Below are 16,410 nucleotides of genomic sequence, written 5' to 3' on the forward strand. Positions count from 1 at the left end.
ATAAATATTCTCAAACAGCGCTTCTCAATCTTATTGATAACGGGACTGGCTTCCTAACTGCCTTGCTAAACTGAGTCAGCGAGATCTCAGGGACCAGTCGTTGAGAAACACTGTTCTAGAGAAACAGTTAGTTGTCCCTAACAGTTAGTTATTAGGGCCTGATGAAATGCATCCTAGAATACTCAAGGAGTTAATAGAGGAGGTATCTGAGCCTCTAGCTATTATCTTTGGGAAATCATGGGAGACGGGGGAGATTCCAGAAGACTGGAAGGGGGCAAATATAGTGCCCATCTATAAAAAGGGAAATAAAAACAACCCAGGAAACTACAGACCAGTTAGTTTAACTTCTGTGCCAGGGAAGATAATGGAGCAGGTAATCAAAGAAATCATCTGCAAACACTTGGAAGGTGGTAAGGTGATAGGGAATAGCCAGCATGGATTTGTAAAGAACAAATTGTGTCAAACTAATCTGATAGCGTTCTTTGATAGGATAACAAGCCTTGTGGATAAGGGAGAAGCGGTGGATGTGATATACCTAGACTTTAGTAAGGCATTTGATACAGTTTCGCATGATATTCTTATAGATAAGCTAGGAAAGTACAATTTAGATGGGGCTACTATAAGGTGGGTGCATAACTGGCTGGATAACCGTACTCAGAGAGTAGTTGTTAATGGCTCCCAATCCTGCTGGAAAGGTATAACAAGTGGGGTTCCGCAGGGGTCTGTTTTGGGACCGGTTCTGTTCAATATCTTCATCAACGATTTAGATGTTGGCATAGAAAGTACGCTTATTAAGTTTGCGGACGATACCAAACTGGGAGGGATTGCAACTGCTCTGGAGGACAGGGTCAAAATTCAAAATGATCTGGACAAATTGGAGAAATGGTCTGAGGTAAACAGGATTAAGTTCAATAAAGATAAATGCAAAGTGCTCCACTTAGGAAGGAACAATCAGTTTCACAGATATAGAATGGGAAGAGACTGTCTAGGAAGGAGTATGGCAGAAAGAGATCTAGGGGTCATAGTGGACCACAAGCTTAATATGAGTAAACAGTGTGATACTGTTGCAAAAAAAGCAAACATGATTCTGGGATGCATTAACAGGTGCGTTGTAAACAAGACACGAGAAGTCATTCTTCCGCTTTACTCTGCGCTGGTTAGGCCTCAACTGGAGTATTGTGTCCAGTTCTGGGCACCGCATTTCAAGAAAGATGTGGAGAAATTGGAGAGGGTCCAGAGAAGAGCAACAAGAATGATTAAAGGTCTTGAGAACATGACCTATGAAGGAAGGCTGAAGGAATTGGGTTTGTTTAGTTTGGAAAAGAGAAGACTGAGAGGGGACCTGATAGCAGTTTTCAGGTATCTAAAAGGGTGTCATCAGGAGGAGGGAGAAAACTTGTTCACCTTAGCCTCCAATGGTAGAACAAGAAGCAATGGACTTAAACTGCAGCAAGGGAGATTTAGGTTGGACATTAGGAAAAAGTTCCTAACTGTCAGGGTAATTAAACACTGGAATAGATTGCCTAGGGAAGTTGTGGAATCTCCATCGCTGGAGATATTTAAGAGTAGGTTAGATAAATGTCTATCAGGGATGGTCTAGACAATATTTGGTCCTGCCATGAGGGCAGGGGACTGGACTCGATGACCTCTCGAGGTCCCTTCCAGTCCTAGAGTCTATGAGTCTATGAGTCCCCCAGTAATAGAGAGCAGGCAGGATAACCCAACTAAAACAGCCAGAGTAACAGATTCTTATGTATGAGAAACGCTGTTTGTCAAGGAACATCACTTCAGATTTTTTGCCTAATACACATCAGTGTTACCTGCTTTCAGAAGTGATATTTGCTTTTAAAAATATGAACCAAAGCTTTTAAAAAGAAAATTAAGAAAAAAATATTAAGAACTTAAACTACTAGCAAAATATCCATACCACTTTAAATTTACAAAAAGTACATGTTTGAAGATATAGAGATCAGTCACAGACCTGTCAAAAGCTGGTTGGTTTAACAAAAGATGGTCAAGAAATATGCCAAGTGTGGGGACATTCTGAGGCAGTTTCTTGAGACTGGAGGTTGCCTAATCCAAGCTGGAAGTTCTTGTTTTAACATGCCAAGAGTAGGTTCAGAGTCCTGCATTTCTCCCGCAAGAGCTGACAGTGACACAAGAAGAGTCCTTTAAATTTTTCAGTTCCCTTTTCTGCTTTAGATGTTTGCAATGTTATGAACTCAGACTGCCTTGACAACATTGTAGAAGCCAAAATCCTGGGAATCAAGCTGGGTCACTTGGAGAGCTCTTTCAAAATCCCAATCTCAAATAATCACTATTCAATTCAAACAAGGAATATTTTCAGGGTCCGTTTGTGTGTGTATCGTGGCAGGGGAAGACATGGAAAATGAAAGGTATTTTCTAGTAGTGAATAAGTTATTAATATTGGCACTGAATTTTAGGGTTGTTACTGCAGAATTTGGTTCCAGTGCAGCTGCTGCAGGTTTTGAAATTGTTTATTAGGCTCCTACTAGCCAAAGATAAATATAAACAACTAGCTAAATGCCTGCATGTGAGATGCAGAGGTAAGGTGTTACTGAGAAGGCCAGGCCCCTAGCCCCAATCTGTTGGGAAAGGGGAGGATGCAGAAGTTTCTGCTAGGATTCTGACCCTACTCTCTGTATTAGGGGAATTTTTCAGGCTCTGTGTCTACTGCATTAAATTCATCCACTATGCCTATAATTTTTATTTAAGCAAAAAACCCACACAATCTATCGTGTGTCTCATAGTTCTAATATTTATAAACCCACACCAGTACTTATGTTCCTTTCCTAGAGTAGGCTTTTTCTTAAAAATTTCCCACAGCTGCTATCGGGGGAGGGGTGGCAGGGGGGGAAGGAGGGGGTGTCACATAAATTATAAGAACATTGATAAGCACATTTTTTACACAGAAGTCAAATGTAGACTCAGCCAGAGAGTAACAAATAGCATCAGCTGACAAAAGCTTCTGTTACTATCAACTTGGGCTGGATAAGAACCAATGGCTCAAAATGCCCAGGAAATGTCAAGAAATTCTCATATCAATCAGTTAACCCCATCTGAATGTAGCTATAGTTCAGCCACAAAAAGTTCAGGATACCAGTTTTTAATAATCAAATGATAGCATCTCACAATACAATAGTGTTCAGAGAGAAAAATGTCTTACCGTGCCACAGTTTTCCAAACTTACTAAGTATGGACGTCACCATGAACCTTCCGTTGTCCCATGACTTATTGGAGAAATCCTCATCTAGTCCATTCTTTCTCTTGTAAATGTACAGGAGAAGATTTAAACAGCAACTAGTGCTCATGAAAATTAAAAGAGGTGCAAAGAATATTATGCTTAACACCCACCAGATGCTGATATAGTATAAACAGTGGTTCTCCACACTAGTCCATTCTTCTAATATGTAAGTCAGCCAGGTTGAGCTAATCACTGATTCCTGCCATGAAGTATGGGATTCACTTTTACTTAACATCTTCTGTTGAAAGAATTAGACAAACTGAATCAAACGCTCTTCGTAATCAAATCAGCTTCTTAACCTTGCCCCTAGAAAGAGAGAACACACTGTTCATTTATTCCTACTACTACCAGAGAAGTTACAGACATGCTTTTGTTGTATTTAAAATGATGTTCTTAATATCCTGTTTTTCTCATATGAAGCAGGACTTTGATATAACTATTTTTAAACACATTGCAGTAGTGACAGAGGAAAATCAGCAGAAGAGGGAACTGACTACAGCAGAGGGATCCTGGCAGTGGCCAGTGATGGACCAAGTGTCATGGAAGGCCTGTGCAAGGGGGTAAGGAGCAGCACTGATGGGCATTAGGTGATGATTAGAGAGAGGGAGCAGTGAAAGAATAGCCTGAGATGCAAGAGTTTTTATTCAGAATAAGATTCAATGAGTCATCATCTTCGTGTGCAAATGAGCTGTTCCAGGGCTGAAGATCAACTGAGGCAGGGAGGATGAGGAAATGAGGCTGAGGAGGCAGCAACTAAAGGGTCAGAGGAGACATGGACATGGAAGGAGTATTCAAAGAGTATGAAGGAGGACTGCATAAAGGCAGAGGGAAAACTAGCAATCAGACAGGAAGGTAGTCAAGGTACCAAAATAAGGAATTTCCAGCTTACTCCTTTCTAGATGGTCATCTCCCCACTTCTCTCCCTCCCAATCGAAGCCACTATGAGACCTTAACTATAGTGCTTGGTGTTTCTATAATGAAATGAAATAAACAATATATACCTGTCAATACAGCTATCTTTGAGTCTTTGTTTAACACATCAACTTTCAGTAGTATCTGGTTGTTCTACAATTGTTTCAGGTTCTGTGATTAGCAAATTTTTGCAGTGGACTTTGGTGGTACTAAAAAAAACCAACAGCCTGGATTCAGAGCCATGCCCTATATAATAGTAATAATCACACCAAAAGGTATCTAATTTCCCAAATACTTTGCTCTCCTTCTCCTATGCTAGCAGTGGTACTATCCAAAATTCAATACACTGGCAAAGAACAAGAATAGGATAAATAACAAGGTGGCTCGCAGCTGCATTTCAAGAATATATTTATGATTGTGGAGACAGATTAGAACACCAGGTGTTTATGATTTACTAAGGTGGAGCTGGTAGTATCACTTATGAAGGTTGCATGACACTTCCTATGATAAAACTGTGTTTTAGGTTGTTTTAAGTTTGCCAGACAAACATTTTGGGATGAAATTTTCCATTCATTTGCCTCAGGCTAAATTGTTGTGGGGAAATCTCACCAACACAGTTTATCTGAGAATGATATCAGAGGAAGATGGATCTCCAGAATATTTTTTACATGGGAAAAACAACCCCTTTCATGCTTTGGAGATAGGGATTATAATTAGGCAGGGTGTAGCCTTTGTGTCAGTAATGTGCCTTTTGCTATCCCCATGAAAATCCACTCAGATTTGGTGAAGTTATAAGCCTTTGAAAAATCCCAGTTCAACCATGCTCAGTAAAGACTTCAACTTTAGCAGCTAAATTCCTCTGATAAACACCTGTGCTGAGCAGGACTGCCCCTGCAATTTTGGACTGGTAATCTTTTATGGGCTCATCATAGGAAATATTTCTAAAATTAAGACTACAGGAAAGCTTATACTCAATGGTCAGAAGCATCTACAAATGCTGAAGCTAATGACAAAGATAAATAAGCCAAATAAACTGATCAAAAAGTGCAACTCCCACAACTCTTACATTGGAAACCTGCCATCATATCTGGCAAATATCCTTATACAGACACTGTCAACTTTAAATAAAATCAATTTTAAAAATAGTCAGTTAGAAATAGTTTCAGCTCCTAGAGGTGCCCCTGCACATGTGTCAGTGTTTGTGGGTTTTCAATCACATTTTATTCTTTAATTATATTTTCTTCCCTTCGCTCCATGAAAAACCCAACCCAGAGAACCTGACTGGCTGAAAAAGGGAACTGGTAAAACTGTCTATACACAGAATGCAATCATGCGAATGTAGGAATTGCCAGATGGGCCAGTGTTTCATCTGGGCCAGTGTTCTGTCTCTATCAGTGACCATTACAAGATGCAAGAAACGCTGAAGTGGGCATTTATGGAATAACCTGCTCCTAGTCTGTCCTCTTTGTACTCTACAGAAGACTCATCATTCTGCTAATCTAATGCCCATCAATTAGAAGTTAGTTAATTCCTGAAAAATAAGAGTTGATCACTTCCATTTTTCTTAAATATTACCTAACCTTACTGCAGATGTTCCCTGAATTCATATAAAGGTCTGTGTGCATTCCTGCTGAGAGAAGTTTAGCCAACTATTATTTTTCTCCACCTCGAAACCGTCCCAATCTCTCTTCCAACACGAGCTTTCCCATTTCTCAGCAGATTTTTGCCTCAGGCAGAGCCGCCTCCCTTCTGCCAAATGCAGAAAGGAGAGTAACTCCTGTATTCGCGTCTTTAATTGCTGTCACCCGCAGTAACCTGAGCTCCACCAGTAAACATTTTTCAGACAAAATGCCACTAAAGCAGCTCAGCAAGTTCAGCTGCCCGCTCGCTGGCCGTGGCTAGCCCTGCGCCAGGGGAAGACGGTACCTGAGACAGCGCGAGACCCTCTGTCGGGAGCCCCCGAGTCCTGGGCTGAGCTCGCAGGGCCCGGGGCGCCCCAGGCTGCGGAGGGGCTGCTCCGAGCCGCACCAAGGCGCAGGCACAAGGCGGACGGAGCCGCCCGCGCAGCCCGGGGAACTGGGACCCTGCGGCTGCTCCGCTGGCCGCTGTCACGCGGCGTTGGCCGCGCTCGCTCCCCACCTTGTGCCCTGTCGCTCTCTCGTTAGCGGAGCAGCCGCCGCGTGGAGCCCGCGCCTTAGTCCCCCCCCGCCCCCCGGGCCGAGAATCCCCCGCGCGCACATTGCCCCTCACCTGGCTGCCCCGCAGCGCCGGCTCCGCTCCGCGCTATCTCCTTCACTGGCCGCCTCCAGCGCCGCTGGGTCCCGGCCGGGGTAGCAGGGCGGCACCGGCAGAAGGGCTGGTGCCAGTTTCGGGTGCTTGTGAAAAGCGCCAAGAGGCACAAGCGGGAGCCCGCCCCATCCTGGGCCCTGCCCTCCTAGGCCTTGGGAGCCAGCAAATGCGTCTCTCCGATCCCGCATGAACCGAGGAAGGTGTGTGAGCCCGGAATCCCCTTCCCGTGAACTGGGACCTCCCCCCAGGAACCAGAAGAGGGGCCTCAGCCCCCTTACAGTCATTGCTCCCCTCCATGAACTGGGAAAGGGGCCTGAACTCCCTTGAACTAGGGTGACCAGATATCCCAATTTTATAGGGACAGTCCTGATTTTTGGGTCTGTTTCTTATATAGACTGCTATTACTGTCCACCTCCTGTCCTGATTTTTCACATTTCCTGGCTGGTCACCTTACTTCGAACCCTCTGCACCACTCATGCACACCTGCAGAGAGAAATGGGCCAGGAAATGGGCCATAGCCCCTGGAATCCACTGTGCTACCCCATGCGTGAGTCTACCTAGCTGTGTCACACCTGGCTCTTTTTAGGGGACATTCTGGTGATTCCAGAGTGGGACCCTGTTCTCAACCATGGCTCCATATTCACTGGGGCCCAAATAAGCAAAGGGGATATCAAGCTACTGTTCTCTCAGCAATCTGTATTTTTATAGCCTCATGTTCAAAAGTAATGACTCAGGTGTTAGGAATCATACCACTGACTTAAAAATAATGAGAGTTTAAAAACTAAATGTTGTGGGGGCTCTTTATTTGCCTTTTGGTGTTGGACATTTCAGTGTATGTCTGGGTCACCTGGTTAAGGTTCTCTCTGCAACCCTAAGAGTTAGGGAATTACTATTTTTTAAAAATGAAAACAGACTCAGTTACAGGATTCCAGGAGCCAGGGCTTTAAGAAAAACACAAAATACTATAGCCATGTTAGTCTGTATCCCCAAAAACAACAAGGAGTCTGGTGGCACCTTAAAGACTAACAGATTTATTTGGGCATAAGCTTTCATGGATAAAGTTAGTCTTTAAGGTGCCACCACAAAATACTGTGAGACCTTTATGACCAACCAAGTGGGTTGTAACACAGTACTATCAGCTTCCAAATAAGGAAGCCCTTACAACAAACTTCCTAAGCAGTAAGAATTTCACACCTCACCTTATGAGTTAATTAAAACAACTTAGAGCAAAAAATACAGTAAGTGAAAAGCTCTGTTTTATTATAATGCTTATAAGGTAGGCTTCTAATTTAATTTTTAGAAGCGTATTCTGAATTGTGTTTATGATCTATTTTGCCTCAAGCACTTTTGCAGGGAGGTGTGGTGATGAATTGTAAGTTCAATTTTTATTGCACTCAGAGATCATGGATAAAACAGATCATAAAATGACAAAAGTGTTGGCTTGTTTTAAACAAATATCACATAAATAGCACTGTTCTGCCCTTCAGCATTTAGACACAGAATGAGTGTCAAAACTGAACTAATATGGGAACAGATTGAACTAAAGGAGTAGCAAGTAAAGTGTCCTATTTCTTCTGGGTCCTTCTGGACACTGGGAACTCCCCCAGAGCAGTACTCGCAGCAGGGCCACTAAAAGATTTCTGGTACAGGCTCATGATGAGCTACCTACCAGAAGCACACAGAAGCCACCCTCCAAGTGAAAACTCCACAGATGCTTGTATATGTACCTATGATGTCTAGTGAAGCTTTGTTTAGAGGAGTGTGCTAACAAAACAAACAAAAGTTCTGATTTTTTATGAGTTATAAAACCTAGCACTGGGGGCCATAAGTCTTTGCTAGTAGCACAAGCCATACGAATGGGAAAGAGGGTTAAGCTTATACCTCCCTCCCCTTCTCTGCTCTCCATGAACTGGGAAAGGAGTTTCAGCCTCTGAAAGCCACAACACACACACCACTTTCTGCACCAGGAAAAAAGGATCAGCCCTGTTAGCACATAGGCTAGAGGTCCATAAATTGTTATGCAACTATTCTAAAGGACTATTGTCATGTAAGCCTACCCATCCCAGCATCCCACACAGTTATGGCAAGAAACCAAAAGCAAGCATGACTTTGGCTTTATTAAGCTTATACTGCTTATAGAATGAAAATGTAAGACCTATTTTGTAACCTATTTTCATGATTACAAAGGTATTTTGAAAGCATAAGTGGTTGTTAGAATCTAATTGGTTCTATCTGATTATCAAATTATGAAGTGATAACAAAGAGAAATAATGGAACATTATCAACAGATTAACTTTGTATTACAGAATGGATGATGCATAGGATATTTCAGCACAACATGAAATGATGCAATAGAACCTCAAAGATACAAACACCAGAGCTATGGACTGACTGGTCAACCGCACACCAGCAGAGACAAAAAAAAAAAAAAAAAAGCAAACACTGTATTGTGCCTGTATTGCATCTTAAAGGTAGTGTCGGAGAAAAACATGGTTCTCATTCTCTAGTTGGATGCAGCAAAGTCAAATATTTTATTCTCAAGCAATTGCATAGAGGGAGAGAGTGCACTAGGACACAGGGTTTCCCCCTCCTAGGCAGGTCTCTCTACAGGTAAACAATTACAGCAAGCATTTATACCTTTATTACAAACAATAATAAGCAACACTACACAGACAATAATAAGCAACAGCTTCAAATCCCTATCAGTTCTTTCTCTGCTTCCACAGTAGACACATCTGGGCTGCCTGTGTACCCCCTGCCCCCATGGGGCAGCCACTTACAGCTAGGAAGTACTGCACTGCCAGCCCAAGACTGCCTGAGCCAGTAGAGCAGGAGCAGTGCTGGGTCTGCGCTGCTTTCCTGTAAGCCATGGGCACTGTTTCCATCTCCTTCTCTCCCCTGGCCCCGGGGAGCCGCACTGTTTCCACTCCCCTCTCCCCTGGCCTGGTGGGGATAAGTTTGCAAATTCCGTCCAACTGACCCCAGGAAAGAAGCTGCCTGGAAGGAAACTGCTGGTACTGAGGGGAAAGCTGCTGCTGGAGCTTGGCCTGGAGCTTGAGCTCTTGGAGCTGGAGCCAAAACTGCATTTTGTTCAGAATTATGAATATCTCCATTCCTGGGGTGTCTGTAACTCTGAGGTTCTGTTGCAGCTTAAAAGGTGTTATGCAGCTAACTACATAACCTATTATTGTCTTGTTAATCAGGCCAAAATTAATGTACCTTTGTACGTATGTTAAGTTGGAAACTTGGAGCCAATGCTATCTGGACTGTAAGGATGATGGTGATTGGATGATGTTAGGTGTGTAACTAACCACAAAGTGTAAAATGAGATTTTTTTTTAAAGTGATTTTTTATATAGCCTTATAACCCATGTGAGTCAGGATGAGCTGCAGACTGGCCTCCAGATTGGCTGGTGAGCACCATCTTTCTGTACATGCAGTACCTGGTGTACAGTAAAACCTCAGAGTTATGAACACCAGAATTACAAACTGACTGGTCAACCACACACCTCATTTGGAACCAAAAGTATACACACAGGTAGTAGCAGATACTGTACTGTATTTGCCTTTCTTTTGGTGGGGGAGGGGTATTATGTTAAATGTAATCTACCAAAAAAATAAAGGGAAAGCTTTTAAAAAAGATTTGACAAGGTAAGAAGACTGTTTCTCTGCTTGTTTCATTTAAATTAAGATGGTCAAAAGCATCATTTTTCTTCTGCATAGTAAAGTTTCAAAGCTATATTAAGTCAATGTTCAGCTGAAAGAGCAACCATAATGATTTGTTCAGACTTATGAACATTTCAGAGTTATAAACAACCTACATTCCCGAGGTGTTCATAACTCTGAGGTTCTACTGTAGTAAGAAAAATGTAACTTAATAAACCAAGTTGAACTTACTATTTGATATAGGGTGACCAGATGTCCCATTTTTAAAGGGACAGTCATGTTTTTGGGGACTTTTTTTTTAAATTGGTGTCTATTACTCTCCCCCACCCCCATCCCGTTTTTTCACAGTTGCTATCTGGTCATCCTAATTTGACATGTCACAAATTAGGAAACTGAACCGAATTCATCATACATTTATTTACAGCCCCTCACACCCACTGTCCCTAGCCCATAACATGATCTGGGAAAGTAACCTCAGCTCCCTTACACTTACAGCTCCTCCATCCCCAGCATGAATTGAGAAAAGGGTCTCAGTCTGTTCCCCTTTGCTTTCCTCTCCTCTCATCTCCACTCCACACATTTGGAAAGGTGCCTCAGCTCCTTGCAACCACTACACCACTCCCACCCAGAATGAGAGAACCTGCATTGAGAGTCATTAGTTTCTGATAGCAGCATGAGATATCTTGCTTCTAGGACACAGCTCTAGATGAAGCAAGGAGAGGAAAGAAAATAGTCAGAAATATTACTTCTTTTTAGAGAAAGTCTTAAAACTACTAAACCCTTGCGAGTGCAATTAATACAGAGAAAAGAGTTTAAAAAAAAAGAGAGAGAGAGAGGAAAACAAGTTACTCGCATTGACAGGGTTCTTTGACCAACTGGATTCCTCTGCTGGAAGTGACATAGGATAAATTAACTTCCCAATCTGTAAAATTCTTAGAAAGAAACATTGTAAACTTAGCTGATAAAAAACAAAAATGAAGGGATTAACAGCCACAGCTGCTTTTCTCCCCTTGCTCAGATCACAAGAGGAAATAAGATACTTGTGTTTGGACTCAGAGGGTAGGTGAACATTTATCAAAAGGGCCATCCTGACTGGGGAAAGGCTTCCTTGGCTGGATGATTCTCCAAGGTCTGGATGACTGTGTTTATTTTGTTCATTACGTGTGATTTTTAATTGCATACAATTGGATAAAAGGAGACCTCTAACACCCAAATGCCTTTCTTTAGTTTTTTTGAAATGTGCCAAAAAACTATTTAAATAAAAACTTGGCCTCCTGTATTGCTAACTTCAAGCATTCAAAAATAGTGAATCAGGTATCCCAAAATCACAATTGTCTTAAAAATCCATGAGATTTTAAAAACATAATACATTTTTACCTCCTTTCTTTTTGACTTCTGCTTTCAGAGCTTTTAGGTTGCACTCCTATCCTTGGAATCTATAAAATGTGACCTAAGAAATCATTCTGAAGATCTAGTCTGATGTCTTGCATTATACTCGTCACAGAACTATAAGGCATGTTTTCTAATCCTTTAATCATTCTTCTGGCTCTTTTCCGAACCTTCTCCAATTTATTGACATCCTTCTTGAATTGTGGACACCAGAACTAGAGACAGTATTCTAGCAGCGGTCAAACTAACGCCTAATGTAGGGAGAAAATAACCTCTACTATTCAAGATTCCCCTCTTTATGCATCCAAGGCTTGCATTACTCCTTTTGACCACAGCATCACATTGGGAGCACATAAGCAGCTGATTAATCCCCACAACCCCCACATCTTTCTCAGAGTTACAGTTTCTCAGTATAGAGTCCCCCATCCTGTAAGTACGGCCTAGATTTTTTATTCCTGGATGTATACATATACATTTAACTGTATTAAAGCATATTGTTTGGTTGAGTCCAGCTTACCAAGTGATCCAGATTTCTCTATATTAGCAACATTTCCTCTTCATTATTTACCATTCCCTCAAATTCAGCATTACTTGAAAATTTTGTCCATGATGATTTTATGTTTTCTTCTTAAATAGCACAGGGCCAAGAACCGTCCCTGCTGGGCCCTGCTAGAAACACACACACTCAATTCTCCATTTAAAGTTACATTTTGAGACCCATCAGTTAGCCAACTTTTAATAAATATATGTATCAGATTAATTTTATATCATTCTAGAATTTTAATCAAAATGTCATGCAGTACCAAGTCAGACACCTTAGAGAAGCTAACTGTATTACACCAGCATTACCTTTATCAACAAAACTTGTAAACTCATTAAAAAAATAGATGTCAATGTAGTGAGGCAGGATCTATTGTCCATAAACCCATGTTGATTGGCATGAACTACATTACCTTCTTTAATTCATTATTAACCAAGTCTCATACCAGCTGTTCCATTATCTTGCTCAGGATTGATGTCAGGCTGACAGGCCTATAATTGTCATCTCATTTACCCTTTTTACTGGCTTAATTGACAGGGGGTACACAGTAGACATGAGATATTATGATTTTTGTAAACCTTTTGTCACAGTCCTACCCGACATTCTCATAAGCAAATGAGGTCTAGGTTAAATTACTATACAGTAGGTGCATGACTGGTTGAAAAACTGTACTCAAAGAGCAGTTATCAATGGTTCACTGTCAAACTGGGAGGACGTATCTAAGGGGGTCCCACAAGGGTCTGTCCTGGGCCCAGTACTATCCAATTTTTTCATTAATGACTTGGATAATGGAGTGGTGCATATGCTTATAAAATTTGCTGGGGATATTAAAAGGGGAAAGACAAGATTATAATTGGAGGACAAGATTATAATTCAAAAGGATCTTGATAAATTAGAGGATTAGTCTGAAATCCACAAGATGAAATTCAATAAAGCCATGTGCAAAGTACTACACTTAGGAAGGAAAAATCAAATGCACCAATACAAAACCAGGACTAACTGGCTAGGCAAGAAGTATTGCGCGCAAATATCTGGGAGTTACAGCAGATCACAGATTGAATATGAGTCAAGAATGTAATGCAATTGTGAAGAAAACTAATATTCTGGGGTGTGTTAACAGAAGTATCATATGTAAGGCACAGGAGGTAATTGTTCTGCTCTACTTAGCACTGGTGTGGCCTCAGCTAGAGTAATGTGTCCAGTTTGGGGCAACACATTTAAAAAAACATGTGAACAAAGAATGTAGGTCAGACTTACCCGATGGTAACTCTATCCTGAGAAGCAGTGACTAGTACTGTGTTTTCACTGGCGCCCTGGTGCTGGGCCCAGGTTCAAAGGGGCCCTGGCCCACTCTGCTTCGGCTGCACTCCAAGGCCCCACCAGCTCTTCTCCGCTCCTCTGTCTCTTCCCCACCTCCTCCCCCGAGCATGCCACGTTTCCGGACCTCCCGCTCCCAGCACTTCCCCCACCACCAAACAGCTGTTTGACGGCGCTCCTGGAGGGAGGGAGAGGAGCGGGGTCGCAGCGTGCTTGAGGGCAAGGTGGAGATGAGGCGGGGCAGGGCCTTGGGGTAGGGAGTGGAATCGGGGCAGGGTGGAGCAAAGGTGGGGCCCCTGCACTCCCCCTACACATACCCCCTCCAGCCCCCTGCCATGAGCCACTCAGGGCTGGGGCTGGGGTGGGGCAGTGAGCACGGAGCACCCCCATGACCCCAGCCCCTTGCCCTGACTTCTGCACTCCTTCACATCTTCACCTCCACCCTGAGCACCAAACAGGAGCTCCTACACCTCCCTACATTCCCACCTGCACCCATCACACCAAACAGGAGCTGCCCCAGGTAAGCACTCCACACCCCAACCTCCCGCCCCAACCCTGAGCCCCCTCCTGCATCCTAACTCCTGGCCAGACCCTGCATCCCCAGCCCTGACTCTTGCACCCTCCTCACACACTCTCAGCCCCGACTCCTGCACCCCACTCACACACACCCAGTCCTGACTCCTGCACCCGACTCACACACACCCAGCTCCCTGCCCTCCCTGCCTCCTGCACTCCCCGCACACTCTCAGCCCTGACTTCTGCACTCCCTCACACCCCACCAGCCACCTGACCTCCCTGACTCCTGCACCCCTGCACTCACTGCCAGCCCCCTGCCCTACCTGACTCCTGCACCCCCCTACGTCCTCACCTGTACCCCTCACACCAAATGGGAGCTGCCCCAGGTAAGCGTTCTACACCCCAAACTCCTACCTCAATCCCGAGCTCTCTTCCTCTCCCTAACTCCTGGTCAGACCCTGCACCCCCCCCCAGTCTGCTCCTGCACTCTAACTCCCGTCCAGACCCTGCACCCCCAGCCCTGAGTCCACTCCTGCACCCTAAGTCCTGGCCAGACTCCGCACCCAAAGTTTTTTACATTTTTTTTTATAAAGCACTCTTATCCAAAGCACTTTACAAAAGTTAGCTAATGGTACAAACAATATTTGGAAAGATCATTAAGTGGTCCACCAAGACCCCCAGCAATTTTCAAGTTGTCTGTGAAAAATAAGTTAGACTACAAGAACAATCAAGGTACCTCATTTTATTTTCATTTACTTGCTATTACTTATAGGAGGAGGATGAAGAAAAAAAGCATTAAAAACGGTGGTGGGGGGAGATAAGAGAGACTGTTCTTTTTCTTGGCTGGGTCCCAAGGATGGCCCCCAAAAATGAAGCTGAGCACAAGGCCCCACTAACTCTAAGTCCGCCACTGGGGTTGACCCCTCTCCCACAGCTTCCCATGCAGCAGCCAGGGGCTGACACCCCCCTCCCACCCCCAGAGCCCCGCTTGTCATTGCCAGGACAGGGGCTGACCTCTCCCTTGACCCAGCTCCCCACACCACTGCCAGGAGCTGGAGCTGGCCCCTAACCCCCCCCAACTCCATTGTACCTGGGGCTGGAGCTGACCCCCCAAGTCCTGCTGCCTGACACCTCGCGTTGCCATCCCCCCTCCCCCACATGTTCCTTCATGTCCCACGAAGGGGGGCACACCGGTCTTTTTTGCCGTGTCCCTTTTTTGCTGTATATTTATTATGTACTTCTATTTTTCTTCCCAATGCTTTGAGTTAGATCGTGCCCAGCTCTTTAACAGGTGCACAGGAGTGGAGGAGGATATGCCCCCTCCTCACCATGCTGATCCCAGTTCATTTCTATCCCTGGCACTCAGAGAAAGCAATGGCAGTTCCAAGGTGACAGTGGTACTAGACTCCTCAAACAGGTAGCCAGCACACAGAGGGGAGTGTTTGCTACATTCTTTCAACAGGTAGAGCAACAGCATAATGCTTCTGGGAGCCCCTACAGAGGAGATGCACCTTCACATCACTTCCTACTAGGGTGACCAGATATCCCGATTTTATAGGGACAGTCCTGATTTTTGGGTCTTTTTCTTATAACCCCCACACCTTCTGTCCTGATTTTTTACATTTGCTGTCTGATCACCCTACCGCCTACTGAGGACTGTGGCTTAAAGCCACAGTTTAGACATTTAGGCTAACACTAGGGGTTTTGTCACCTTGAAGTGATGGAACAGGACAAGATAAGATATCTTTAAATGAGGTTACACCCTCTATGTCTGATGGACTGATTTTGAAGCGTGTGAACTATATCAGTGGGGCAATAGAAGAGAAACTGACTAAGAGGCTCAGGGGTTGGGCCCCTGGAGCTATGGTTCGGGCGCTCAGAGGTTGGGTATTGGAGCTGGGGTAGGAGACCCCAGGGGCTATATAATTCATGGATATACCGATTGCCACATATTTCTCATTACCAGAGTTACAAAGCTCCTTTATTTTCATTGCCAAAGAAACCTGAATTGATTTGATTACGTTTTATCTTGTTCTTGAATAAGTTTTCTACTAAATTCTTCCTCCAGTAGTTTTTTCCCAGACAGCACTGGAGCAGGCAGAAGCTTCGAATGCATCCCTTTTCTGATCTGTAACCATCATCTTTATCCATCAGTCAATACATATAAAAGGAGTTTTACATCATGTATCAACTTGCCCTCCTTTTTATTTGTTTGTTATTGGCAATGGAATAGTTGTTGTAGCTTGTAAATTCCTTCATCTATAATATACACTCCTTCATCTATAATAATTATATGATGCATTGTAAGCAACAGCTGCTTTTCTATTTTTCTTTATCAAATCTGACGTCAGAGCTAATTGTTCAGCCAAACAAAGTGTAGCATCTTTCTTATGAGTGTAGCTGGGAGAGCTTTAGGGCATGATCTTGCTCTCATACAAGTCAGTGGGAGTGTGACAAATGCAATGGTTTGGAAATATGGCCCATTCAAAGACTGTTGTTGAAATATGGGAGATGCT

General features: G+C 43.6%; 1 protein-coding gene across 1 annotated transcript in view; it reads right to left on the minus strand.

Annotated features, from left to right (window-relative positions):
- The window catches only part of LOC115646795 (transmembrane protein 68-like), a 40,375-nt gene extending 37,096 nt beyond the window's left edge, over positions 1–3,279 (minus strand). The window contains 1 exon segment of the mRNA XM_030553112.1: positions 3,188–3,279. Coding sequence (XP_030408972.1) covers positions 3,188–3,230 — 43 coding nt within the window. The 5' untranslated portion in view covers positions 3,231–3,279.
- Between the last annotated feature and the right edge of the window lie 13,131 nt (positions 3,280–16,410).

The sequence above is a fragment of the Gopherus evgoodei genome, chromosome 2, assembly GCF_007399415.2.
Source record: "Gopherus evgoodei ecotype Sinaloan lineage chromosome 2, rGopEvg1_v1.p, whole genome shotgun sequence".
NCBI classification, from domain to species: Eukaryota; Metazoa; Chordata; order Testudines; family Testudinidae; genus Gopherus; species Gopherus evgoodei.